At 44.0% G+C, this 27,753-nt stretch overlaps 1 protein-coding gene across 5 annotated transcripts in view; it reads right to left on the bottom strand.

Annotated features, from left to right (window-relative positions):
* LOC135488778 (oxygen-dependent coproporphyrinogen-III oxidase-like) overlaps nt 1-27,753 on the bottom strand; it is a 215,130-nt gene that overhangs the window by 75,942 nt on the left and 111,435 nt on the right. For all 5 annotated transcript variants that reach the window (XM_064773594.1, XM_064773592.1, XM_064773591.1 and 2 more), the window contains 2 exons: nt 16,431-16,556; nt 8,097-8,208 (listed from right to left, as the gene is read on the bottom strand). In XM_064773594.1, coding sequence (XP_064629664.1) covers nt 8,097-8,208; nt 16,431-16,556 — 238 coding nt within the window. The remainder of the gene's footprint in view (nt 1-8,096; nt 8,209-16,430; nt 16,557-27,753) is intronic.

Genomic DNA, 27,753 nt, shown 5'->3' with positions numbered 1-27,753 from the left:
CGACTTCTTCGGAACCAAGAAGATGTGGCTGTAAAAGCCCGGGGAGGAGTGGTCTTCCACCACCGTGACAGCCTCCTTCTGGAGGAGGGAGTTGACCTCGGACCGAAGGGCTTCGGCCCTGGCCGGGTCCACAGGGGGTATTACCGGGTGGGGAGTCGATGTCGTTGGGGGAGGATGGGCAAAATCGAGGCGAACCCCGTGCCGGAGCATGTCCGGGACTGGGGAGCCTTTTTGACACCATCCGACCCAAAAGGCTGCGAAATGGCGCAGTCTGCCCCCAACGACAGAGTCCGAGGGAGTGTCGCCTATTAGCGCCCGAGGAGAAGGTGACAAGTCACCGACGCCTGCCCCCGCGACCCTTCCGCTGTTGTGGCCGGAAGGGGCGCTTGGGCTGCCCGCCACCTCCGCCCTGACCTGAGGAGCGGTGGCGCTTATTGGAGGGGCGGGCTGGAGCCGCAGCTTCTGTCTGCCCTCGGGGACGAAAAGACCCGGAGGAGCCCTGCGAGGCCGAGGGCCCACGAGAGGCCGACGCACCCCGGGGGCGTCTAAACTCCGGCTGACGTCCCCGACCCGCGGACCATGAAGAGGAACGCGGGCGGGGGGCCTGTCTGGGGGAGGAGGGTCCCCCTCACGACTATTATCCGACTCGCGCTGAGCCCCTAAGGTATCAGGCAGCGAATCGTGGAATAAGAAGGGACCGCCCAAAGGGGCGGTCCGCAAGGCCCCGCGCAGAAACTGGGCGCGGACCACACTCAGCCCCTCGATGAGGAGGTCCCGGCGCTTCAGCACCGCGTTGGCTGCTTGTTTGGCAGCTAAGTCACTGGCATGTTGCAGTGACTGCTGTAAGGACATAGCCAGGATGCGTTGCTCATCCGTGGCGTCCGCAGCCAACGACCTGGACAGGGCACAGAGCGTCAAGTCGGCGTACGATAACACCGACTGCGTCTCCTTGGCCAGGGCCTCATCGTTCTTGGCATCCCTCATAGGAGCAGACGTGAGGACTTTCGGAACGACCAACCCGGCGAGCTGCACATCATCCCTCAAGGGGATGAGTGAGACCGGGTCAGTCCCCGACGGCGATACTCTATAGTATTCTGGCCTATACGAAGGACTGTGAGGGGAAGTGGCCGTGAAGCGCTTCCCCGCCTTCGTCCAGGCTCCCGGTCCAGTTGACGGCAAAGTCGAGACCAGGGAGCGCTGGTGGCCCCCGCAGGACGGCGCCGTGTCCCTAAGCGTTGAATCGAGCCAATGAGAGGCTCTGATCAAGGCAGGGGAGGGGGGCAACTCATCGAGTGCCCGGTCCGGCACGGCAGCCAAGTCCGGCTCGTCGGCATCCCCGAAAAGATCGAAGGGAGCACGGCCGAGCGCGGGGTTGACCGGCGGGAGAGGACAATGCTCGGTCGGCACGAACTGCCGGACGAGCGCGCGAAGATCGCGCATCCCAGCCACAATGGTGGGGTCCTCTGTTCCAGAGGGGCAGTCAGCCTGAGGGGCCTGCCCGATGGAAGATTGCGACTCATCGAATTGATAGTCGACCTCCATGGGGACTTGGGGCAGCTCAAAGGCCACTGGTCTCCCGGCCTGCTGCTGAGGGGCCCTATCTGAGAGATTTTTGGTCTCCAGATGGGCAGCCAAACTCTGCAGGACCTGACGCTGCTGGGCCGTAAGGCCCGGTGCGATAGGCCGGGGATCCTGTCTGGACATACCTGGGGCAGGCAGGGATGGCGGGGGGCTACTCACCACAAAGGGGGTGGAGCTCAGACCCGCAGTGCCAGACAGGGAGGGACGGGGTCGCACCGGCGTAATCGTGGGGCGAACCCTCCCGACGTCCGGACGGACCCTAGGGTCTCTAGACCGGACGTAATGCCCCATTGTCGCACCCCTACCCCAAGGGGGTAGGTCACCTCCGTGCGAGACAAGAGGGGGCGGCAGAACAGGGGGGGTGACGCCCGAGTCTGCAGTAACCCACGGGGAGGCGGTCGACGTCCCCAGAAGGGGACGGAAATTGGGGTGAGCCGCCTGCCAGGCCTCATAACCAGATGGGATACGCCCCGTCGCCTCAGAGCGGTCAGATGTGACGGTGTAATCTGAAGAGACAGTCACAACCGAAGACACTGCCGGAGGCACATCCAACCCGGAGGAGGACGGGGGACGACACAATGCCGCAGCAGGGGGGTCCCGACGGGGGAGGGCGGAGGAAACCCGGCCAGGTGGGGGCTTAGACGTAACTAAGGACTCCATGGCCGGTAGCCGGAGGAGTTCCTGAATCAGGAGGTCTGCCTCCAGCGGGGTATGCTCAACGCCCAGGGGATCGGGACGCAAAGCGTCCAGAGTCCCGCTCACTTCGACCCCCTGTGAAAGGGGGGAGGAGCCAATCTCCCTAGGGGGCGCCCCGATGAGGGGGTCACCGGCGCTCAACCCAGGAGAGAACTCGGGGGGCACACCTCCGAATGGAGGGTGCCCGGCCCGAGCCCCGGAGTCGGGCGCCGAAACGGCGCCAGAGCTCCGGGGGCCTCGCCCCCGCTGAGAAGAAACAGCGGACGGGGACTTAGAAGAGGCCACACCAGACTTTCTGGGGCCTCTCCGGGTCGGCTTCTGCTTCTTCGACGGCCGAGGGGCCGGAGAAGCAGAAGGCAGCGTCCCGGCAGCGGACGAAACCGCAGTCGCAGAGTCCGACGGGGCGGACTGGCGAGCCGGGGACGAACCGGGACGGGGACTAATAATCCCCGATACACCGGCACCCGGGCACCTGAATACCCAGAAGGGTAACAGGCCCAATAAGAGGGCTGGAAAGCCCAATAATGACAAGAAAGACGCTAACAAGAGCGGCAGAGCCAGCATCTTGAGAGGCCACACAAAAGAAGTGAACGATAAGAAAAACTTGGATTTATTTGGTCACGTGACCGGAGCCTGGAGCGAGAAAATTTTTTGGGAGAACGGCGAAGAAAAAGCGTTCTAAAGTGACGAAATCAGGGAAAGATGGGTAAAGGAATGGTCTCACCCGCTTCCTGAAATCGGCAGCTCCAAACGGACGTCCGGGGGAGGATCCTTCTCAATACTGTCGCGGGGGAATCAACGCAAACAGCAACAGAAACTCGGGGCTTGTGATACAAGGCGCCGAGGAAAAAGTACTGGCAATATGGCGGCTTGCACGGTTGATGGGCTGTACAGGGGCGCCGCCTGGACGTAGCCTTGTGAACTGGCTGGTTATTTTTCTAATGTAATTAGTTAAATAATTCCTCGGGTAGATCCGATATGAGTACATATGCAAAAGTCTGACCTGGGTAGAGTATGAACGACATAAAAACACTATCCCATGGAATTCCTGAACTCCCTCACCCAAACAGGCATGCCACCACATATACTGAAACTAAAAGTTGGTGCAATAATTATGCTACTCCGCAATCTGGATATAAAAGGAGGCCTGTGCAATGGCACAAGACTGAAAGTTGTAGCACTCTATCCACGCACAATACACGCAGATATCATAACCGGCACCCACGTCAACAAACGTGTCTTCATTCCGCGCATCAAACTCGCACCATCCGATGCAAACCTGCCCTTCACACTACAGCGCCACCAGTTCCCATTTAGACTAGCATACGCTATCACCATCAATAAGGCCCAAGGCCAAACATTCCACACCATAGGGATCTACCTTCCAAAGCCAGTCGTCTCCCATGGACAATTATATGTTGCGCTCTCACGGACAAAATCATTCAGCAGTATCACAGTGCAAATTAATCCATCAAGTCGTCAGAGCCAATCCCACACTCAGAATATTGTCTATAAGGAAATCCTGAACCAAGAGCCCACATGATGCTACCAAACCTTCATACACCTGTAATGTGCTGCAACGATAGCAACGTGGGATTGTGGTTATATTGTAAATTTATTGTTTTCATATTTTGATGGGATGTACATTTGTATTCGTGTTTCGTGCCTTATACGCAAAGATCGTGTTTTGGCCAATAAATTTCATTTCATTTCATTTCATTTCATTTCATTTCATTTCATTAATTGACAACAAACTTTTCAAAACATTACCAACTTTTATAGAAATGACATTTTGTGTCGTCTTCTGATTCATACTACGTTCACGTACTGTTACTGCCTTAAGAACGATCTCTACCCTTTATTTCAAGGATATCCCCAACATGTTACCCCTCGACTTAGTCCATCCTAGAAATTGCCCCATCCCCACGGGTCCCGCGCTAGTACGAGGTATTATACAGGCACGTCACTTCGCGTACATTTGGGAAAAACTCCCTAACGAGACCTAGGTCTCACTAGCCAGTGGTGATCAGGTCGGCCAAAAAACTAATTCTTCAATCTCGAGTGATTACCATGGATACAGATGGGCCTACTCTAACCCTATTGCTACTTGTTCAAATGTAAATGTCTGATGCTTTTTGTGAAGGGGTAGCTCTGACGATTATTTGAGGAAAATACCAGTTTCTTCTGTGCACTTAGGCGGTGAGCAGACCCTATTTATAGCTCAACAGGATGTTGACATCGACTGGTTCCTGTGAGATTGCACATGTTCTCAAAGTAAAATTTCGAGGGCAAAAACTCAAACAAAAGCCACAACGACAGCCTATTTTTATATAAAAGATTAAAACTGTCGTCAGTTGGCTTTCTCAAGGTGATGAGTAGATGTATATGAAAATTTTCTTTCACCATCCTTGTTAATCTTGAAGTTATAAGGCACAAAGGTGAAATTTTTCAAATTTGCCTACAGGGTGTCTCATGCATTGTGCTGCACCAGTCTATGCATTACTGTAAATCTAGATGACGTTGAAACTTGGCCAGATGTATTCTACAAGTGACAAGCTATTCAGAAATGTATAGGTTTGTGTGAGAGTAAGATACTGCAAAGTCTACAGCCACTTGAACAGGGGTATACATGAAATGACATTGCGTCATTTTTGGTGGCAGGTAGGCCTGGCCTCCTCACCGGCTAGTGAGACCATAAAATGTACTATGGCGTTCATGTGTGTTTTGATCTTTGACTTTGACTCAATGACTGAGCAAATTTAACGCGACAGAAAGCCAAAAACGGTAACACTTCCTATGTAAACAAGCTATGGGAGTCATTCTATACTATGACTTTTCAAATAACAGTTGTCATGGCCAACTGTACATAGCAAATCAAGAGAAAATACAGAGAAAACTCACCCTGGCTTTCTGCCAAAACAGCTACCGTACAAAGATGAACTTAGCGCATGAATCTGGGTTTCTCTACAAGTCTTTTATCGGCAATATTAATAAGAATTAGACAAAATAACCCAAAAAAACGACATCTTGACACTGAGAATCAAAATATAGGGAAATACCACTTAACTGCTCGTTTTGAAAAATTTAGATTGGAACTATGTTTTGAAATGAACGTACACACTCTATATACATTCGCAAAATGGCCATCACATTATCAGCCTCAGCTGCATTGCCTTGGGCAATGCCTTATTTGTAGCCCGTTCAGTACATTACAGAGACAGGTAGGATCGAGGCCGTTTTGCCAATTTTGACCAGACGACAATTTCCAGCTTAAAATCTGCCAATTACTGCCAATTACGGGGCGTTTAGTCTTTCTGCTGTGAATAGCTATAATCCTATTGAAACAAGAGTTCAATATATAGGTATCCTGGCACATTTCCTGGTTATTTTGCTGGAACTACTTTGGCCAGCTCCAGTACAAACCATAAGCTACGCTGCAAAGCCAGCGTAGCTAATAAGCGCAAATTGTGCCATTAATTTGGCACAGAGCTACAAAAACACTGATGTACCTACTTATTCAGGACAGCTTCATCAATAAAAACCTATTAACAGGTGTGTTTAAGCTATCATCTAGAAATACCAACCAGAAAATGCACGTCGAGTGCAATAGAACAGGAAATATTTGCGGTTGAATCTGCCTGTGCTTTCAATTTATTTGTTGTTGTTTGCTAGCTGCTTCGCGGACAGTGATTTGCTGAAACTGTCTGAATCAACATACTGGTTTAAACTTTCTAGATTCAACAGTGAGCAAACGTCCCACCATAGTTGGCGGACGCCGGACAGACAAAATGCGATGACATAACTCATAAGCTTACCCAGGTGAGCTAAAAATCCCATTAATCACCCAAGGAATAGTAAGTGATTGCCCAACAAGAGCTACAATATACGCAAAGCATGGCATATACCAGGATTTTTTAATGGTTAATAGAATGATGTATTTTGAAGGGGGTGGTGTAGTGGTGTATCAGTGACCAGGTAGTTGTGCATTGACATCCTAGTCAGAGTAAGTGGCAAAATAAGCAGAAGAGGCCCATCCTCGCTGTGCTAGTTGCCAATCATTCCACATTTTAGGATGGTCCGATGGCCCCCCAGTGGCAAAACTTAGAATTGCATCACACCCGCTATCGAAAGAAACCTCCCCTACTCAACCTCAATATTCCCACAAGAAAGGAAATCAATCGCAATAGTCGTTCTCAAATTATCGTGCAGAAACTGAAAATGTTGACGTCCCCCCAGTGGCAAAACCAAGAACTGCATCACGCTGAATATTTCGGCAGGGTCAAAATTCACGCCCATGTTACGTATCCCTATCAATTTTACACATGACATTTTAACATCTGGCACATGATGTGAAATGAAAACGATTCTTCCAAGTAACTTTTCAATCAAGTATCATTTACATGTACGGGTAAATCACTGCGCATATCACTTATTAGGCATCAGGAATGTGCAAGATGTTAAAACACCATATGTAACAACGATATGGATACACAATATGGACATGAATTATAAATTTGCCGAAAGTGTCTGATATCAAGATTTCATTTAAGGAATTGATACCAAACTGGGGGTATTGACTGCGAGGGTGAGGCTAAAATGTAGACTAAAACCGAGGCGTAGCGGAGGTTTTGGCCAATATTTCAGCTCCACTTGAGTGGTTTTGGTGTTACAATCAATACTGACAGGGAGGTATCAATTTCTATTCTAAAATATCACAAATTAAATACATATAATGTGGTTTTAAATGCTTTTGAACTACTTCCATATTTTGCACCGACCCAAGCGGTTATGGTTGCCCAACCATATCTGCTGAATCCAAAACGAGGCTTCATTGGCGCATAGTGCATGTAGAGCCCAATCTTTAATTTAGTTTCAAAATCTTAGGATAGGAGGCAGCTCTGGTTTGGACCTTTTAAATTTGCCTCCCTTTTGACATTTTTGATTGGTTATGGTTCTGTGGGCCTCCAGGTAGCCCCTTACATTCTATGTGGGCCTCTTTTTGACTTGAAGATGGTGGAGGAGGTTTAGAAAGGATGTTGTTCCCTTTCTTTTCCAATTTCTTCTTGGAAGTTTTGGATTTTAAGGATTTGTAATCTGTGGGATTAATAGTGAACCAATGGAGCAAAGTTTGTTGAGTTTTTTATTTTAATTATCTTTATAATTTTTCTGTAATTTGGAAGTTAAGATATAGGGCCTATGGTTGGTAATTTTGTATGCATTGTTATGCATGTGCATTTTGCAGCACATGTTTTAGGCCCTTGCCTCGGGTCATTTTTCAGGTGTTGACAATAGGTGGCTCTGCCTGTTCTTTAGTATTCTGAACTTTTGCATATTTGACCATTGGGGTCATAGTTGATGTTAATGGTGTTCACATGGTTTTAGGCCAGGGTTTTTTGCAGGTTAGGTTAGATTAGAAATTGAGGAATTTTTATGTTAAGGTTGACTTTATGTATTGTTGTTTTTTATGGAAAAAGGTTGATTTATGTTTTTGTACATTGTAACTTTTATTTTATTTCAGTAAAATCGTCGTCATCACAGTACACGCATTTTTTCGCGTTATTCTATCCGTTGGTTGTTATGGTTCGGTTGGTTGGATCCCACAGTGCATTTACACTGTAGTGTGCGTTTAATTCTAAACCCAGTTGTTTTAGAATTTCCCACTAATTTCTTAAAGCTACAATCATCAGTCGGATCATCTTTGCCGTTTTCACACATGATTCATGACTGCTGTTTCAATCCAAATTCACGAAATTAACACACACTGAAAATTCCCAAGGTTCAACTCAACATTGTACAAGTTGGTTGACTTGAAATCTCACCTCTGTGTTTAACAAAGAAGTAATCATCACACCATGCCTTGAATCTCTTGTAGAATTCACTGCTGTGCTTGTCACAGGCTGCCTTGAGGGTAGAATGGAAGTGAACACAATCCTGCAAAGAAATGACGTGATTCATGCATTCAAGTTATGAGTTCAATTTAAACTCCAGAGACAACTATTGGATTGATTTAATATCACATACAAAGCATTTGTGTCCAAGTAGAGTGGGTCTGTCTAGTAGAACTTCTAGCTTCACTATACTATTCCAAATATGGCAACTCAATCAATATGTGAAAATGTGGCTTGGTACCTGACCCAGATTTCATGTTATATAAGATTGCATTAATGCCTTGTTCTGCTAATTATCTGATGAAGCCAAACACAACTAGAGCCAGCATCAAATGAACAAATGGGATGACAGAGACAGCCGAGAAAATAGTTCAAGTCAAATCTTTCCTTTTTGCGTTTTTAAATTTAGTGCAACATCTTTTTTCTTTTTCTTTTTACCCTTTATTAATGACAAAACATACATATATAAGTATAACAATATAATACAAGAGTTGTGTTTTTTTTGGGTTTTTTTATTGTGCCTGCTCTCCCAGCCCCCAACCCCCCTCCCCCACTACCACAACCACCAACCCCAATAACAGTTTGTCCTACTCTTGTCTTGTCTGTCTATCTGTCTGTCTGTCCATGTTTTATAAAAGAAAATCTAATGTTGGGTCCCACTTTTCAGAAAAGGAATCAATGTTTATATTTTTATAAGCTATTTCTATTTCCCTTGGTTTTATGAAATTAATATCGTATTTGTATGCATTTAGGTCTGGTGCTACCTTGTTTCCACAATGATGTTTTACTAACATTATCAAAGTGTGTAAGAGTAGGTTATCTATTCTATGATATACTATCTGAGCATTGATTGTAGTATGTAAGAACACTGGGCAGAAAAAGGCCTGCCCAATGCGGAGGGTTCCACAGATCCGGTGCGGGTCGGTGTGTCACCCCGCAACGGACGAGGTCGGTGATCTGTAGCGGTAAGTGCGTCTATCCGACATGTTTCAGTATGGCGACCCGATACTGGCTTAATATGGATTATAACACCTGCTGCATGTGCAGCGTTTGGTCAAAACTAATCCCGACCAGCTGCATTGTCATTGTAGTGACGTCCTTTCGTTTGAACTACATACTTAAAGCCTACAACTTAATTATATTCTGAAATTAATTTCATGCGATGAGACCTTTCAGGTTTGGAGTATGCAACGATGTAGTTTTTTATTCATCATACTTCCCGAATACTCATTGGTTACATACGATCAACCTGTTTCCCGTTCTGCAGTAAAATGTTTAATACAGGAGGCTATCTTGAAAAATGTTTTTCACACATTTAAATGTTTTCTTCTGTACCAGCATCAAAACAATTTAAGTTGAGATCTCTGTGCATCCGACATAACAATAACTTTACAATCAGGCAATTATAGCCGGTGTAGAAGTAAAAATGTCCCCCTGGAAAGTATTCCGGGCCTGTGTCACGTCCATTGGCCCTATTGTATTCTAATGGCAAATGACCGTCAGTGCATAATAGATCATTTGCTCCCCGGATATTATTTTCTAAGGACATTTCAAACTTCTATACCAGTGCACGTATTTCTTTGGAAGTGTCCCCAAGCCAAGAAAAAAATTTGTCTGAATATGTACTGGTAGCCAGCACTGCTTGTATGTTTGATCCACGCATTTTACTTACAGAAGTCCTGGCGGCTTAACCAAACTCAAATTACACTGTCTGCTGGTTTACAATTTCTGGTTCTTCAGGCATACATTTTCTGTGTAGATAGGTGATACTCAATGACATATTTAGTGGCTTATATTCATCATTCATATCGGTCAGTATACTCACTATTACCACAAAAAATCCCCTACAATTAACTGACTTCATTATTAGAATTAAATTTCAAAATTGATATGAAAAAAAAGAACAAGAGGCCCAAGGGCCTGGCGCTCAGCTGAGTTAATATCATTAATATCTTCCCGGTGTTTAGTTCATTATGCATGAAAATGGCATGCTCCATGGTATTTGATATCCTTTTGCGTTCACTACGGTACCAATGTTTTTGGTTGACATAATTATGCCACTGTTCGTTCCTCAATCCTGACCATAATTCGGGTGAAATCATCGTATGAAAATACTTACCGAAACATGAAGTTTATGCCATGAATGAGGATACTCATTGTCATAGCCTCGTTTACAAGTACGAAGTATTTTCCCGCGAATATTCAAAACTGCTTGGCTCCTTGCCTGTTTGCCAGTTAAATAACATGTGACTATACACAAAATAGAAAACTTTGATGGAAATTGTAAATCATTTTTTTATCTATCAGGGGAAACAAGCTGATGATGATCAAATAAATCATTCATGAGAAATCGTTTTGTTGCTGAAGCTTGCATGACGAAGTTAATGCTAAACCTTTTCGTGTGCTCTACTGTGCCACCGTAGTTTTCTATTTAGACCAGCGATGACGTCATTTCTGGCGATTCCCTACGTTGTCCAATGAGCGCTTTTTAAAATGTGCCATTTGGTATTGTACAGTATGCAATGTATTTTTTCAGCGCTGCCAGTTGCCGAACAGAATGCCGTAGCTCCCTCAATTTCCAATCAATTTTTATGGGAGTGACATTATTGTATTGCTTAGAATGTCTACTTTTTACTCATGAAAGAATCGTAGAACTAAAACTTAATAGGCGAACAGAATCATGCCGATTCACTGCACACACTGTGGGAATTCTCCACTTCAAAATACATCGGCGATGTCATCGCGAACAGAGCATGCACTTCCGATATCGTTTTCACAGAAATGTGGCCAAATTTTCAAGAACTAATTTCTGAAAGTAGTCCCTAAAGACCTTATGACTACCACTGAAACGAACTGGTGATAATATCGCCTACCAGACTACTTTTTAAGCCGAAAATTGGGTACTTGATCGAGTGTCATTGAGCTCCAAGCGTAAACAACATGCCGCCATTTTGTCTCCGCTTCGGTCTTTCGTACGCCGCTTATAATGCACCTACTCAATTAAAACCAACATAATAAGGCCTTACATCGTTGATTGAATAGGAACACCACACAAAACACAATAAAGTGGGGGTACAATCGATTACGAAGCTGAAGTGAACAGTGATTTGTTCCTGGAGCTACTGCTTTTGTTGTGTAGCTGCCATGTTTTGAGAACTGGCAAATAGGAGACTTCATTGATGGCTGACGTCATCGGGTGGGAATTTGAATCGGCAGAAATAATTAAAAGGCAGGTAGCGCCCTCTCCTGTTAAAATTTTGAACTTTTTCTCAATAAAATAGATTTTCAAGAATTTTATCTTAATATTAGAGCATATTTCGACTAATTCTGCTGCTCCTAGGCCGATATAGGCCAGTTTCCTTCATGCACTCTGGCTCGCAGGAAGTAGGTGGAATGGCGACAAATTTTGTTTTGAAAGTAGAGTTTGACCAGAAGTATCCAGAAATGCAAAATTGAAGTCTCTAGGTCTTACGGTTACAAAATGTGCACCATGGGTTTAACGGATGGACGGATGGATGGATGGATGGATGGATGGACAGACGGACGCCACTGAACAACTTATTTGACAAGCTCGGCTGACTTAGTCAGCTGAGCTAAAAAGTATTACAGCGCCATTTCTCGATGAATTTTAATTCTGTTTGTCAGAAATGTCAGTGTTAAAATTACTTTCTATCATGGTATGTATATATGGCGATTTATAAAACAAAATATAATTTTAGAATTGAATGAGATTTAATGAACTGAAGTCGCATAGTATCAACTTTATATAACATTTAGCAGAAGGCACTTAAGTTTAAAATATTTAAAACCGTTAAAAGTATAGATTATCAATGAATACATTTCAGCTTGCAGTATTTTTAAACTCTGTACCATGGCGCTGTAAAATGAATTTGAAAGTTAAATTTTCATATTTCACTAGTTTTCATAAAGCAGAGTGTGAATCAGCTTTAATTTACGCAGTTGTGTTGAGCCCAAGATTAAGGCCTTTGAAATTGTAATGGGTCACTTGCTTCATGGGTTGATGATCTTATGAAGCTGTCAACCAGAACCCTGTGCCCCCCTGGTCAGGCATTTGACACCAATTCAACGCTCAGAATGATTTGGGAGGGTCACGATCCGACATTTCTTCACTTCAGGATTTCAATTAATTTGAAAGAAATTCAGTTCTGCTGCAAGGGTTACATGGTCAGATTTGGACCCTTATTCACCTTCATGAAATAGTCTTTACGACAGGAATTCACCATGTGTATAAAAGCTAACTTAAGAAACCCAATAAAACTGACACTTCAAGAAAAAATACTTTCTGTCATTTCCTTGATTACCAATGGAATTCCAAAGAAATTTTTGGACTCACTGCCAGTCAATCCAGAACTATTAAGGTAGCAGGAAGGGGTGGGCATTTGTGGTTTCTGAGTGTGAGGGGTATAGTGGTGTCTGTTGACTGAGCTTTAAGAGAGACTAGGCATGATGCCAGTCTCTCTTAAAGCACAGTCAATAGACATGTGGTTTCAGTATTAGATCTTTCATTGTTGTAGCAATGCGAAAATGTAAGCAATTTTGGTTAGGTCCGTCATAACATAGAGTGACTCAACCACTCTCTTGATTACAGCGGCCGCCTCAACGCCACTACGCGGGGCCTAATGGTATTAGGCTAATTAGCTTCATTGCACCATTCAGGGAAAACTCAATGTGGACATGTGGTTTCAGTATTAGGTCTTTCATTGTAGCAATGCGAAAATGTAAGCAATTTTGGCTTTCGAATGCATTGTCGTGAATCAATTCGACAGGATTCCACCATAAATATGTTCACTGTTCGCCAGGACTTCACCAGATGAACACCACCACTCGACGTGAATTCGATGTGTTATTTTTTGTTATTCGACAGGAATTAGACGCAGCAAAAACAAATTCCAACTCAGGATTCGATGCGAATTCGACGTCGAATTGGGGGGGGGGGGGGCACAGGATTCTGATTGACTGCGGTGTTAGTGTTGTGACAGCAATGCTAAGTTTTTACTGCTTGCATACTGAGTTCACGTTGAGTTTCTTCACGCAAATGTATGCGGTGAAAACATTTTCAACCTAGCAGCAGCTTTTTCTACAGCAATATGGTCATAAATGGACTAGGTTCAGAACTCAACTCGCAACTTGTCACAACCTATGTCTCATAATGTGGAGGACAGAGACAGTGAATTAGTTGTTAAGTCTCCCAAGAGGAAGGACAACGTAACAACCTTTTGTTACATAAAGATGGTTGTTAGGTCTCCTGAGAAGGAAGTCTGGGGGGGGGGGAGGAAGTTAAAGCCTATCCCTCGCATTAGTATTTAAGAGGGACAATCGGAAGGGGCAAAGGGGTCAAATTAGTACTTTATGCGACTCATACTCATATGATATGCAGTTACTGAGTTTGGGACCTGGGTTTTTGATAATAATTAAACTGGCTCCTGCCTATGGTCTCCCTTTATTGCTAAATTGTATATTGCTAAATCTATATCATTCATTTCATACTGCTGACTGAACACAGTAACAATGTGATTAACTGTTACAACATGTATATTGACTGGACTTGACACTAAGACAGCTAGAGGCAAACAAAGAAGAAAAAAGTTTTTCATATTTTTTCAATATTGTTTTTAGAAACAAAACATTGTTGATTATGAGTACATTTAAATTTTTCAGACTGTCAATGCACCATTTTATTCATATCTTGATGTACACCATACAGTATGAGACTGAGAGTATGGCGATACTGGGAAAATGTACCTCGCGCTAGATTTCGAATTAATCGGTGAATATTAGACAGATTATCGTCGAAAAAACAGTAAAATACTCCTCGATATCACTTTCATGCAGCCATGTTTGTTTATGTCACACACACACGTGCCAAAAGTATCATTTTCCCCGCGTAAAAATGATACTTTTGGCAGGACTCAAATACAAAAATTGTTCATGACGCCATTTCCCGCTAGGCGCCGACACTGTGAAAGTGTGTGGTAAGAGAAAGGGTTTTTTTGGGGCTGCGATCGCTGCATGGCGGGCTGACTGAATATAGACCGATTTTTTCATGTTCAAAATAAAAATAAACAAATATGGTTAAGGTGGCCGAGATGTTGTGGTGACCATAGTAAAGTCAACAATTGGTCTGACTAACCAAACACATCGTATACTTTTGGTATTGGAAATGTTTTAAAAATGAACTTGGGGTTATTGATTGTTAAACCCAGAGTTCTGACAAGATGATGTTGACATTCTATTAAAATGATGCCGGATTAGGTATAAAGTGCCAAATACAAGTCGTATCGAAGGTTGCAACGTCACTGGCAGGATGATGAAATATCTGCGTCATTTTGGTAACAATGTATAAACATAACAATTGTACATGTATAAAGTTGGAGGGTTTCTTTCCCTCAAATGAAATGGCCAGGGGCCATTGTGCTCACCGTATAGATATTTGGTGCTTTGGAATTCATCCAGGTTAAGAAACATTGTACATGTATAGTATATAGGTCAAACCAAAGTCGGTATGACATGTGATGTATTGTTGCTAGGAGTAAGTACCATAAGAACATCATCAAAAACAAGTCACTAATAAACGAGATATTGCACTTTTTACCTATTTTAGTTTTGGCCTCCTGGTGGCCAATTTGAGTACCAGATCAGATTGAAATTTGGGGTACGTTACATGACGTAGGGAGTCATGTGTACCAGATTTCAAGTTCATAGCTTTCGTGGTTAAGAAACGTGCCATAGATACAATCAAATGACCAATTTACGCCATTTGACCTCTGTGACCTTGAAAAGCAGGTCAGATCAAAAACTCATATGATATGAGATGTATCCTCGCTAGGAGAACTTACCATAAAAATGTTATTGAAAACGAATCACTAATAAGCGAGATATCACACTTTCTAGGTTTTCACTTTTGGCCCCCTGGTGCCAAGTCAAGAATCAGACCGGACTGAAATTCAGGGTCAGAGGTCAGCTGACCAAAGGGGTCATGTGTACAAAGTCTCAAGTTCATAGCCTTAGGGGTTAACAAACATTCCACAGTTACGCTCAAATGGCCAATTTACGCCATTTGACCTCTGTGACCTTGACAAGTACGTCAAATCAAAAACCCGTATCATATGTGATGCATCCTTGCTAAGAGTATCTATCATAAAATGTTTACCAAAAACTAATCAGTAATAAGCGAGATATGGCACTATTCAAACTTTTTGGTTTTGGCCCCCTGATGGCCAAGTTAAGAATCAGACCGGACCGAAAATCAGTGTCACAGGTTATCTGACCTAGGGGTTCATGTGTACCACGTTTAAAGTTCATAGCTTTAGTGGTTAAGAAACGTGCCATATTTACACACAAACGGCCAATTTACACCATTTGACTTCTGTGACCTTGAAAAGTATGCCACATCAACCTGATTTTTTGTCAACATGTAGAGCTACGTAACATGTGTCTACATAGCAAATTTAAAGACTATAGGACGAATAAAAACAAAACGTGCCACTATCGGTTAAATTTTAGAGTTTGACCTCTGTGACCTTGAAAAGTAGTTCAAATCAAAAACCTGTAAGAGATGTGATGTATCCTTGCTAGGGGTACCCACCATAAACTTTTTGTCAAAACCAATCAGTAATAAATGAGATATGGCACATTTTAACTTTTCGGTTTTAGCCCCCTGGTGGCAAAGTCAAGAATCAGACCGGAGCAAAATTCAGTGTCAGGGTACATATGACCTTGAGCATGATGTATACAAAGTTTCAGGTTCATAGCACAAGAAACGTGCCACAGGATACAATGGACGACGACGACGACGACAACGGACACAGAGCTATCGTAGACTCCCCTACGGTGAGCCAAAAAGAAACCCCGGAAACCACAGTAGAACCTAGTACAAGAGCCAAGGAGCTCCAAGCGAGTGTAAAGGAGAATGAAGAAATTAAGGCGAGTCAAGAAGGAAACAATTGTTAGTCCATTTGAGCAGTTCCCCCAACACAACATTACAACATTGCTTATAAGTTATCCCGGTCAACAATGTTTATAATTTCATTAATTTTATAAATGAGTCAACAATTAGTTGCACCAATATACTATTATTACCAAACATTTGTTTGTACTCCTACTTCTTTGCAACATAGCACACACATGAGCAGCAACTTTACAAACTGTCTGCCATTGCAAAAATAAAGTTGCAATTTACAGTTAACCGAAAGGTGGGACTCTCCATGATTGTGCATCTGTGCATAAGGAAAACGAAATACTCACCTTCTCATCAAGAAAGTATGGCGTCAGATCAGTGCCACCTCCAAACCACCAGTGCTTCGTGCCGTCAGATTCCATTACTTCAAAGTAGCGATAGTTAAAATGAATGGTTGGCACTTTAGGACTTTTCTGAAAGATTCACAAGTATGTAAATTATAATCGAAAAGAAAAAATGTAGCGGATTGAAAAAATTGCCCAACTTTGACATTTTTCAGTGACTTTGATTCCATTCTTGCTGAAATAATGACATTAAGGAACACAAAGACCAGGTTAATGTTGGTAGAAACAAAGTTTGAGAAAATAAGTCTTAGGTCTATAATCCATTCGTAAATGTTATATCCGCATTGTTTGGGGCTCTGGAGGGCAAACTACTGGTCAGATTTCTTTGAAGTTTAGTTTTTATTGGTCTTCACCTCCAAACCAAACAGGATCTTTTCCTTTAAGTAACCATGATAACGAAAGAAACGTTTTTGTGTGCATTTGTGTACATTGACGTAGTGCATTGGATTCAGACATTTTCCGCTCTGCATGGTTTAATTCGCAACCAATCCGGATGAAATGTTCGGGTTATTATTTTTCGGTGTCAATCTACTCATCTGCAAGGAATGAATGAGAACCATCATGAAACAATATCCGGGGGACCCTACAAATGACCATTTGACTTCGCTGAAGAAAAGTTTTTATTTCTGCATTGAGAATGCTAAAACCCAAAAATCCTGTTATGTTTTGAGGCAAGGATGAACTAGAATTGTCATTTGAGTATGCAGGTAGACTCTGGAGTCTCCGTCAACTGTGGGATGTTAGCTTAGCTCAAGTTTTTATTTACCATCCTGAGGAAATCAGGGGTTAATGTTCTCTTCTCCGGCCCAATCTTTATTTACCATCCTAAGGAAAAAACAGGGCTGGAGAAGCGAACATTAACCCTCGATTTCCTCAGGATTTTGGAACGTTTCTAACAGGCAATCATGTTTTGCCAATTCTCTCTGCGCAGGGCTCGACACTAAGGATTTCAGGACAGGATATGTAGGCGCAGGCACCAACAAATGGTGATAGAAATTCTTGGAAATTTGTTATTTTATAGTCTGTAAGAGTGTAGGCCTACTATAATTATAATAATTGAATGAAAAAGTCATCACTGATCAAAATATATAAGAAAGAAAGAACGAGCACAGAAGATAGACAGAATAAAAACTGCACTTATAAATGCAGATTGTGTCATCGTAAACTTTAGATTTTGAAGCCCCGAGTGTCAAACACTGTAATTTCTAGTAAATTCCTTGAAATAATCACCAGCTTTCCTTTGACAGAACTTGAAGCTAAACTGCATGTAATTAACACAATGTATGAACATTTTCCCTCACTCAGAATGTAAAAGTTTTGGCAAAAATAAACAGCACAAACGTATGTGTCAATCAAACCACAATGCTAGAGTTAAAAAACACATATATTTACTGTTCATGGGTCAATGGGCCAAATAAAATTACTTTTAAGCCCGTATTTGTTCAAATGAAAGACGAACCAGTCAGCCAAGCAATGCAGCATGTACACATTTCATACATCGTTACATGTGTCAAACAGACCACAATGCTAGAGTAAATAACACAAATCTTTTCTGTTCATGGGTCGATAGGCCAAATAAAATCACTTTCTAGCCTGTATTTGTTCAAATGAAAAACGAACCGGCCGGCTGAGCATTGCAGCATGTACACAATCATTGCATACATCTTTACATGATTACAATGTATACAGATACACACACAATGCCGTGTGCAGGCATGGATCATCGCAAAATCCTCAAATATGTCGTTATTACTTGCTAAATGATTATGAAAATTCACACTGCACACCATTGACGTTTTGGCAAAACAGTAATTATTCTATTTCATTTCTTAAATGTCCCGTTTTCCAAAAACTGCGGACACACACGGTACCACATGGGTTCCAAATCTCTGGTGATATAGACAGCTGTTGAACACAAGTCTGTTATAGTCAAAGTCCGCTTGTGAGCACTGACGTGTATGATTTTTATTTACAACTTGAAATAATACAACATAACTGACGTTGTGAGGAGAAGTTCGTTACACACACGTATGATCATTCGGCATAGAGATTCTGCTGAAGTCCCATCCACAAGATCATTGCTTCCAATCTCTAACATCAAGATATGAGGCAGCAGATGCTCCACAGATTCAGTAACAAAGTCTATTCCTTCCGCATTGAACATCAATCCTCCAAGTCCACACGTGAACACAGTATCCGTAGATCTGAGCCCAAAACACGGCGCAAAATCGGTAAAAATGCCCCGCCAATGTAGTTTGCTAATTGTGGCCTTAAATGTTCGTCCCTGTAATGCCTTACAAACGAGTGTCTGCACAGGAGAATGCGCATAATGATGCTAGAAGTTCAGTGTGATACAGCCTCCTCTATTCCAATATTACACCAATTCCATCAAAGATATATCAAATCCAAATAAATCCTCCTGGTTGAATATCCGGTCGGGGACCATTTCGTGTACGTGCGAAATGCCGCAGGAACTCTAGATGCAAGGACCCAACGTAGGGTAGCGGCAAAATAGCGAAGCTGGCGAAACATTTATAATGGGTCACCGTGATCTCATTATGGACTCATAGCACGATTTTGGGGTTATAACTATTTTGCTGTATATTGTCACAAGGAAAGAAAAGCACGCGACCCAACGCCAACCTATTGATGTAAAGTGATAATTACAAGGTATATAGTTCTGGAAATGTTGATAAATAATCATTCCTTATCGTTGTTTGAGAGCATTTTTAATTGTAAAATGTATATGCCTACGTCAGAGAGTCTCTGCAATGGTCATTTTTACCACAGTAGTCTCGCGCAGCCAGACCTTCTTCACTTATTAGTGTGGCGCAAGCCAGGCGTTCATTGTACTAGACCTAGATGTTTTCCACCACAATGTATCTGGGCCGAAGAAACACTGCGCAAGATTACCTCGAGCTGGAGCTAAGCATAGATTATGCTAATGTTCATACTTCCACATTGAGTTTTCCCACAATGGTGCATATTGCAAGAAGCTACTTAGCCTAATACCATTAGGCCCCGCGTGGTGGCGCTAAGGCGGCCGCTGTAATCAAGAGAGTGGTTGAGTCACTCTTTGTTATGACACCATCAGCCAACGACAACCAACCAGTAAATGCAAGGTCAGGACGATGCCCATGATTGATTGATACATAATATGTAAAAACTTAACTTTTTGTAAATCAACTGGCAAATCATGTTTTATTCATTGAATCTATTTGAGTTAAAGACCGACCCCGGGTATAAAAGGCTCTTCACCTGTCACTGATCCAGTGCTCAACTGATATCATTGCTCCCAGGACCTCCAACGGTCAAGATTAAAATATCCCACATAACTTTGTTATCAGGCCTCAGAATTTCCTGGAAACTGTCAGTCAAATCTATGAATGCCTCAGCAACAACATTCTTAAAGTTCAAGTCCTATCTCCCAGCCAATAAAGAGAAATTAGAAGATTTCAGGGCCTGCCCCTCTATTTTTTGAATATGATTGGCACTATGGAGGCGGGGCAAGTAGATGGCCAGAACGAATCAGGGGCAATGTCAGTATGATGCAGCCTGGCTAGGTAACATCAGAGGGAAAGCTATATAGGCCACATGCTGTGAGCACTCAAGTTTATCACTGCATATGTCAAGTGCAATTAGTTTATTGAAGCATAGGTTTGGCCGGGTATTGTAGTCTGGTAGAATTAGAATTCTCTGAATAAAATATTGAAATATTGCAGGATTAGGTTTACATGTAGATTTATTTTCAAATATCACTGCACACCAAAATAGTATATCGTACATTTTATTTCAACAATGCAGGAGAAAAAGCATTTTCTAAATATCAGAAAATGAAGGATACCTCAGACATTGAATTGTTTGTTGTGTTTCATTCGACTTTATCAATCAAAGCACAATTTATAGTTTCCCTTGGTTTCTTCTAGACAAGGTTAATCCACAAAGTAAAATAACACATTGATTTATACTAGTATTCCTAAAATCCGGCAGGTCTATAGGCCTTCATTGACTAATTTGGATTGTGAGTCATGCATAAATTTAGGTTTGCTCACATGTTCTTAGCTTTTCATTTCATAAATATTTCTTTGTTTGCTAATGAGTACCTGCATGATCACTTTGAATATTAGGTGGCAAAAGAAAACTTGAAATGATTTCAAAAAATGTCTCTTTTAATTCTTTTTTCTCAAACATCCCAAATTGGAGTACATAAACCCGAAATCTAATTTTGGTAAAGCACCAAGATATGGAACTGAAGCAACCTTTTGAGATTGTTTACACTCATCACACTTCAGTTGTCAAGCCACATTAGCCTTATCTTGCCAGCATGGGGCCAGAGCTCAGGCAGCCTGCATCTCGCAAATGTGGGCAGGCCATAGGTAAATTGCTCTCCACCCGGTGTTTGGTATCTGGAAAAGGTCGGTCTTTAAGTATTACAGTGAAAAAGTAAGTGTTGAAGAAGTGTTGCTCAGCTCCTCCCACTCCCTTACCGGTCTCGGTCTTCGGTCATCTTTGACTGTGATTTGGTCACCGAAAACGTTAAAAATGCAATGCAATCATCCCTGTAGAACATAATCAGGAAACATGGCATTTTAATTTTGCTTACCAAGTTATATCAGACCCACAGACACTACTAAGGTGCTAATGATCATGGAAATTCATTGATATGATTGAGAATATAGATTCTTTGATGATAGTTTAGGAGATTTGTATGCATTCGTGTGTGGACATTTACACTGCGTGTATATCTACACTACACCTTCTACACTACAGGGGTGATCGAGGGAGAGGAAAACGATCTTTCAACTGGTCAATTTCAGCACTCATGATATGTTTACCGAGTTTTCAGCAATTATTTTCAGTCGAAGTATATCTTATGAGTGGAGACTGGGTGATTTTGTGTAATTCATAGGTGTTTTGAATGCACAATTGTCACGATTGTGATGAAAGTTCGCTATGGCAATCCGCCATTATTGCAGATTTTCCATTTCCAGTGGAAATGTCATTTTATTAGTTCATACCTACCAGGTCAGACTTTTGCATGTGTACTCCATTCGGACACACCCGAGGAAGAAATAATCTATTTGCAATAGAAATCTCTTAGCTAGTTCGCTTAGCTACACCTAGGCGGTGCCCCTATACAGCCTCTGCCTTGTGTGAGCCCCCATCACTAGTTCTTATTACTCGAGCGCACCGTAGTCTGACCTGGGTAGGTATGAACTAATAAAATGACATTTCCACAGGAAATGGACATTTTATGTCGTTCATACTCTACCCAGGTCAACTAATAAAATGACATTTCCACAGGAAATGGACATTTTATGTCGTTCATACTCTACCCAGGTCAGACTTTTGCATTGAATACCAACAACCAAAGGAAGGAGGGTAAACGGTGACTTACCATGTAGTGAAGTGAACTGTCTCCAAGCTGCGCAGCAGAACCTAACGGGTGAGACCAGGGGACCCAGAGAAAGAATGCTTGGGGGAAACCCGGGCTAGACGTCAACAGGCCCTTTGACAACAAAGGGAAGCATAACTGGGAAAACCCATCCCATCCTAGACGGGGACAAAACCACCTCAACACGGTATAAGCTCAGCACATATCATCAAGAGACACAATGTGGAAAAAAAATTATTTTTTTTTACAAGAAGGAGAGCACGCCCCAGAATAACATGGAGCGGCCTCACTGACTAACTCTCAAAAGTCCTAGGCGGCTAAACCCTAGGACAGCTGGACGGGGCGAATGCGCAGGCCCGAAGACCCAGCGACAGTCTATAGAACAACCCCCCCCCCCCCCCCTTAAAAAGGAGGGAGGACAAGACAGCCAGCAGAAGAGAAAATCGACGAGTGGTCTAGGCAGGGAAACACCTAGACCACGTGCTGAGCGGCGACAATTGGACCAAGAGACAGCATACCGTCTGTTAACCTGGAACAATCGTGCATATAATACTGGGAGAATGTAGAGTGAGAACTCCACGTAGCCGCATCTAAAACCTCGTTCAGCGCCACTCCCTTATACTCGGCCCACGAAGTAGAAATGGCCCGAATCTCGTGGGCCGTAATGGCGCCTAGGCGACGAAGCTCTGGAGAAACGAGTGTCATAGAATAAGCCATTCGGATGGTGGCCACTAACTATCTGGCGACCGTGGCTGCAGCTATCTCCCTAGTAAACCCTTCTCTATAAGACAAAAAGAGGCACTTCCTGCCTAGGCGAACAGCAGGCTCCTTAGTCTTATTAGAATAGAACTTCAATGCCCGAACAGGACAGAGAGTTCTGTCCGGTAGGTCTCTAGGGCCGTAGCAGATAAAGAGGGGATAAAAACCGGGCGCCTGGTTTTTAGCCAGCAAGCCTGGGACAAATTCTACGACTGCGCCCCTCTCAGTGAAAGCCAATTTATCAAAGGCTAAAGCATGGAGCTCAGACCGCCGCTGTGCCGTGGCCAAAGCCACCAGGAAAACGGTCTTAAAGGTCAGATGTTTAAAATCTGCCTGATGCATGGGTTCAAATGGAAATTTCATGAGAGCCCTTAAGACCACCGAGAGGTCCCACTTGGGGGAGTGCTGAATGGAGCGAGGACGCTCCAAAGACATATTGCGAAGCAACGATGAAACAGCGTCATCCCAAGACGGTTGCTACGATTCAGTCAGCTTTAAGGTGACCAAAACGGCGGAGCGATAACCTTTCACTCCCTGAACCGAAAACTTCCGGACCGAGAATAGAAAATTCAAGAAGTCGAGAAAGTTGGGAAGAGAGGGAGCGGCCGGAGAAACTCCGTGCTCCCGACACCAGTCTCGAAAGACAGCCCACTTGCTATCGTATGAATCAAGGGTAGACTGTCTCTGAGGTTGGGCGACTTTACGGATAACGTCTTCCGAAAAGCCTCTCTCTTGGAGGAAATACCCGACAGCCTCCAGGCGTGAAGCCTGTAAAAAGAAGGGTCTTGATGACAGACCTGGCTGATCGGGTGATAAAGCAGACGGTCCCACGCCGGCAGGCGGCGGGGGTGATCCGTCAGCAGCTCCAGCAGAACCGGGAACCAGGCCTGGTTCGGCCAGCACGGTGCTATCAGACAAAGTCTGACCCGTGAACTGGCCACCTTGTTGAGTACCGGTAGCAACAGAGGGGTTGGCGGGTATGCATAAGCATTTAGGCCGTCCCAGGAGGCCGACAGGCTGTCCACTCCCAAGGCCTCCCCGTCCGGGAGGGGTGAGTAGTACAGGGGGAACCTCTTGTTCAACCGAGTCGCAAACAAGTCCACGACCGAAGCATCCCACAGGGCCCCCAGGCGAGAGACCACCTCCCGATGGAGGGTCCACTCCGTCCGGACCAGACGGTCCGACCTGGAAATGGCGTCGGCCAAGATATTTCTCTTGCCGGGGATGTGACGGGGGAGGAGCTGGATATCCAAGCGGCGACAAAGCTGCAGGAGCTCCCAAGTGAGACGGCACAATGTGTCGGATCTCGTCCCCCCCGTCTCCGAATATAAGCGACCACCGTCGAATTGTTGGAGAAAAGAGAAACCCTGTGACCCCTCAGATGAGACGTGAAGGCCCTCACGGCCAGGATGACAGCCTGCATCTCGAGGATATTGATCGAGAGACGCGCATCCTCCTCTGACCACGTGCCCTTGGTGGTCAGGTCCCCTTCTTTCAAATGGGCGCCCCAACCATAAAGGGAGGCGTCCGTGAACAGGGACATCTGGGGCGACGGAGAAGCTCTGTCTCCGAACCCCAGAAACTCCACACCTCCCCCAGGAGAGACCCCGGGATAAATATCCGCTTGTCGAGGGAGTCAGTGAATGGACGCCAACTCGACAGCAGGAGGAGCTGAAGTGGGCGCATATACAGGTGAAAACTGGTCTGACCCCGCCAGGGGGCGTCCGAAGAGACGACTGACTCACAGAGTGAGGGTCGAACAGACGAGCTTGCCCCAAAGCGAAGGGGTGGCGGATCCCCAGAGTGGCCGTGGACTCAACCGTGGCGCTGACAGAGCCAGCTGCCGCCGGCAAGGGCAGCGGCTGCAACCCCGGAGGGGGACGGGGGAGCACACCTGAAATAACAGGCTGCTCACCGGGGGCGACGCTGCTCACCAACCCGTGACAGGTGGGGGCGTCGGCGGGGGGATCGGGACGTAAAACGTCCAGAGTCCAACCCGGAGCCCTGGGGAGTGTCCCTGATTCAGGGTCACCAACACTCAAACCCAAGGCCTCCCCAGGGGGCACACCCCCAAAAGAGGGGTGCCCGGCCTGGGGGGAGGGGTCGAAACCCCCCCAGAGCCCTGTGGACCTCGCCGCTTAGCGGGGGTCCGTGAGGAGGGCGAGGGAGAGAGAGTCAAAGACCCCCTTCCCTTTGAGGGCCGTGCTCCTCTCCTCACCTTCTTCATCTTCTTGCCGGCGGTGCCAGGAGAAGAGGAAGGCATCCCGGGGGCGGAAGGGTCAGGCCCAATGGGGGCGGAACTACCCGCACCCCGACACGGGGAAGAACCAGGCCGGAGACTATGAATCCCCGATACATCCGTAAACGGACCTCGAAAACCCGCCCTGAAGGGCAGGAGGTCCAGAACAAAGGGTGGAACACCCAAAGAAGTAAGAAAGGACAGCAATAACGATGTCATTACGCCGAATTTCTAACAGAAAAACCACAAAAGTATAAAACGAACGGTCACGTGACCAACAGCCCGGGAAAACGGAGAAAAAATTTCTTGGGAGACGGCAGAAAAAGCGCGCTCCAAAAGCAGAAATCGAGGGAGGATAGTAAAAGAATGATCTCATCCGTCTCCTAGAGTCAATAAGCGTCCCGAAGGTGTCCCGGGGTGTCCTTCTCAAGCGTAGAATCGACCAAAATTTGGCGAAAACAACGTAGGAAAAACTCGGTACAATGTGATACAGTGTGCCAGGGAAGAAGTACTGGTGATGGCGGCTCACACGAGGCAGAGGCTGTATAGGGGCGCCGCCTAGGTGTAGCTAAGCAAGCTAGCTAAGAGATTTCTATTATACATATATTATTTCTTCCTCGGGTGTGTCCGAATGGAGCACACATGCAAAAGTCTGACCTGGGTAGAGTATGAACGACATAAAATTCTTGGAACTTTCGGACCATCATATAGGATGGATATCGCATAAATCCTGACGGACCCTGCTAAAAATTATCATTATACTGTTTACCTGTGCTTTATTCCCTCCACGAGAATAGAATAATTCACTCACCTTCGACACACCCGCAATATTCAGCCTCAATTCAGTCAGCAGCTTCAATGCAATTCTACTATGACAAAGTAGTTGTACGTAGACAGGCACCGGGATTCCCCTATGCACCCACGTGATTTAGCTAAGTTCTATTTTTGTCACAGGGGAATACCTTTACTGACGAGTAACAAACTCGTCCAAAACTCTTTTTGTACTCATCCGATCAGGCCAGATATCAATAAACTTTGAGCAAAGGTACATTCCTACCAATCCAGGAATTTTGAGAGCGATGCCTATCGTCCTTCACGAGTTATCTTGTCCAGTAGCCAAGACTGGAAGTGCCGGAGAGAAATTCTGAGTAAAACCAATAAAGACTGCACCACTATGAAGTGTGGTGCAGTTTTAATTATTTCCACAGAATTATACACTACCAGCAAGATATAACAAAGAATATTCTTTATGATTCTTGCTAAAGCACATCTTTTATTATGGGGAAAAAGGGACTAGCGGTAGAAATAAGTTGGAGTCCTGTAGGTTCTGTTCACTTCTTCTAATTCAATAAACTTTCATGAAAGCAAATACATTGACAGTTACAATTACAAATACAGATTGGAAGTCCAAATATGTGTGTTCCCAGTCTGGAGTCCAAACCTGAATTACTCCACAATAACATTACATTTACCAAGAAAACTTGTAACTAATGACATAAATAACCTAGAGACAGAAATACAAACAATGCAAAACAATTGTAAACAGTAACATGTTTTGGAGTGGCTAATCCTACATCTATAATATGCTTATTAATACTAATCATAAAACCATTGTTTAAATGTAAATCCTGACCAAGCTGTTTTAAGTCATATCAGAAGGTAAAAGTAAAATTGGAGAATGATTGTGTTTAGAAATATAGAATAATGAACAATATACATATCTTCCAAATCATCAAAGATTTGCACCATAACACTTTTCATGGAGTGTAATAAATAACATTTCCAGTTACATCAGGGTGTCAATAACCCTTATAAAGGTATACCCATTAATGGGGTAATTATGTCCCTCCTTCATTGAATGAGGTTTGGATAATTGTTGTGCAATAATTGGAATACTAAAAGGAATAACCTTTGCTTGTTATTCTAAAACACCAGAGTGAGAATATTTCATTTTCATGATGGATAATGTATATAGCCTAATTTTCACTACAGAGGTTTGGGTGTGTCAACCCAACCCGCTTGGGTTGGTGAAAAATGCGGAAGCATTTCAAAAGCATTTAAAACCACATTATTCGGTATTTGATTTGAGATGTTTTAGAATAGAAATTGATGACTCAGTGTCGGTACCTGATTCTCTCACCCAACCGCTTGGGTGGAGCTAAAATATTGGCCAAAACCCAGAAGTATTAAGGGAGCAGGAAGGGGTGGGCGTTTGTGGTTTCTGAGTGTGAGGGCGTTGACTTAGCTTTAAAAGAGACTAGGCATGATGCAGGTCTCTCTTAAAGCACAGTCAACAGACATGTGGTTTCAGTATTAAGTCTTTCATTGTAGCAGTGCGAAAATGTAAGCAACTTTGGTTAGGTCGGTCATAACATAGAGTGACTCAACCACTCTCTTGATTATAGCGGCCGCCTCAGCACCACTACGCGGGGCCTAATGGTATCAGGCTAAGTAGCTTCGCGCGATATGCACCATTCTGGGAAAACTCAATGTGGAAGTGTGCTCATTAGCAAAATCTATGCTTAGCTCCACCTCGAGGTAATCTTGCACAGTGTTTCTTCGGCCCAGATACATTGTGGTGGAAAACATCTAGGTCTAGTACAATGAACGCCTGGCTTGTGCCAGACTAATAAGTTAAGAAGGTCTGGCTGCGCGAGACTACTGTGACCATTGCAGAGACTCTGTGACGTAGGCAAAGACTTTTTACAATTAAAAATGCTCTCAAAAGACGATAAGGAATGATTATTTATTAACATTTCCTGAACTATTTACCTTCTAATTATCACTTTACATAAATAGGTTGGCATTAGGTCGCGTGTCTTTCTTTCCTCGTGACAATATACAGCAAAATAATTACAACCCCATAATCGCGC

This window comes from Lineus longissimus, chromosome 5 (assembly GCF_910592395.1).
Source record: "Lineus longissimus chromosome 5, tnLinLong1.2, whole genome shotgun sequence".
Classification (NCBI taxonomy): domain Eukaryota; kingdom Metazoa; phylum Nemertea; class Pilidiophora; order Heteronemertea; family Lineidae; genus Lineus; species Lineus longissimus.
The sequence above is the reverse complement of the archived record's forward strand: the minus strand, read 5'-3'. Positions and strand labels throughout refer to the sequence as shown.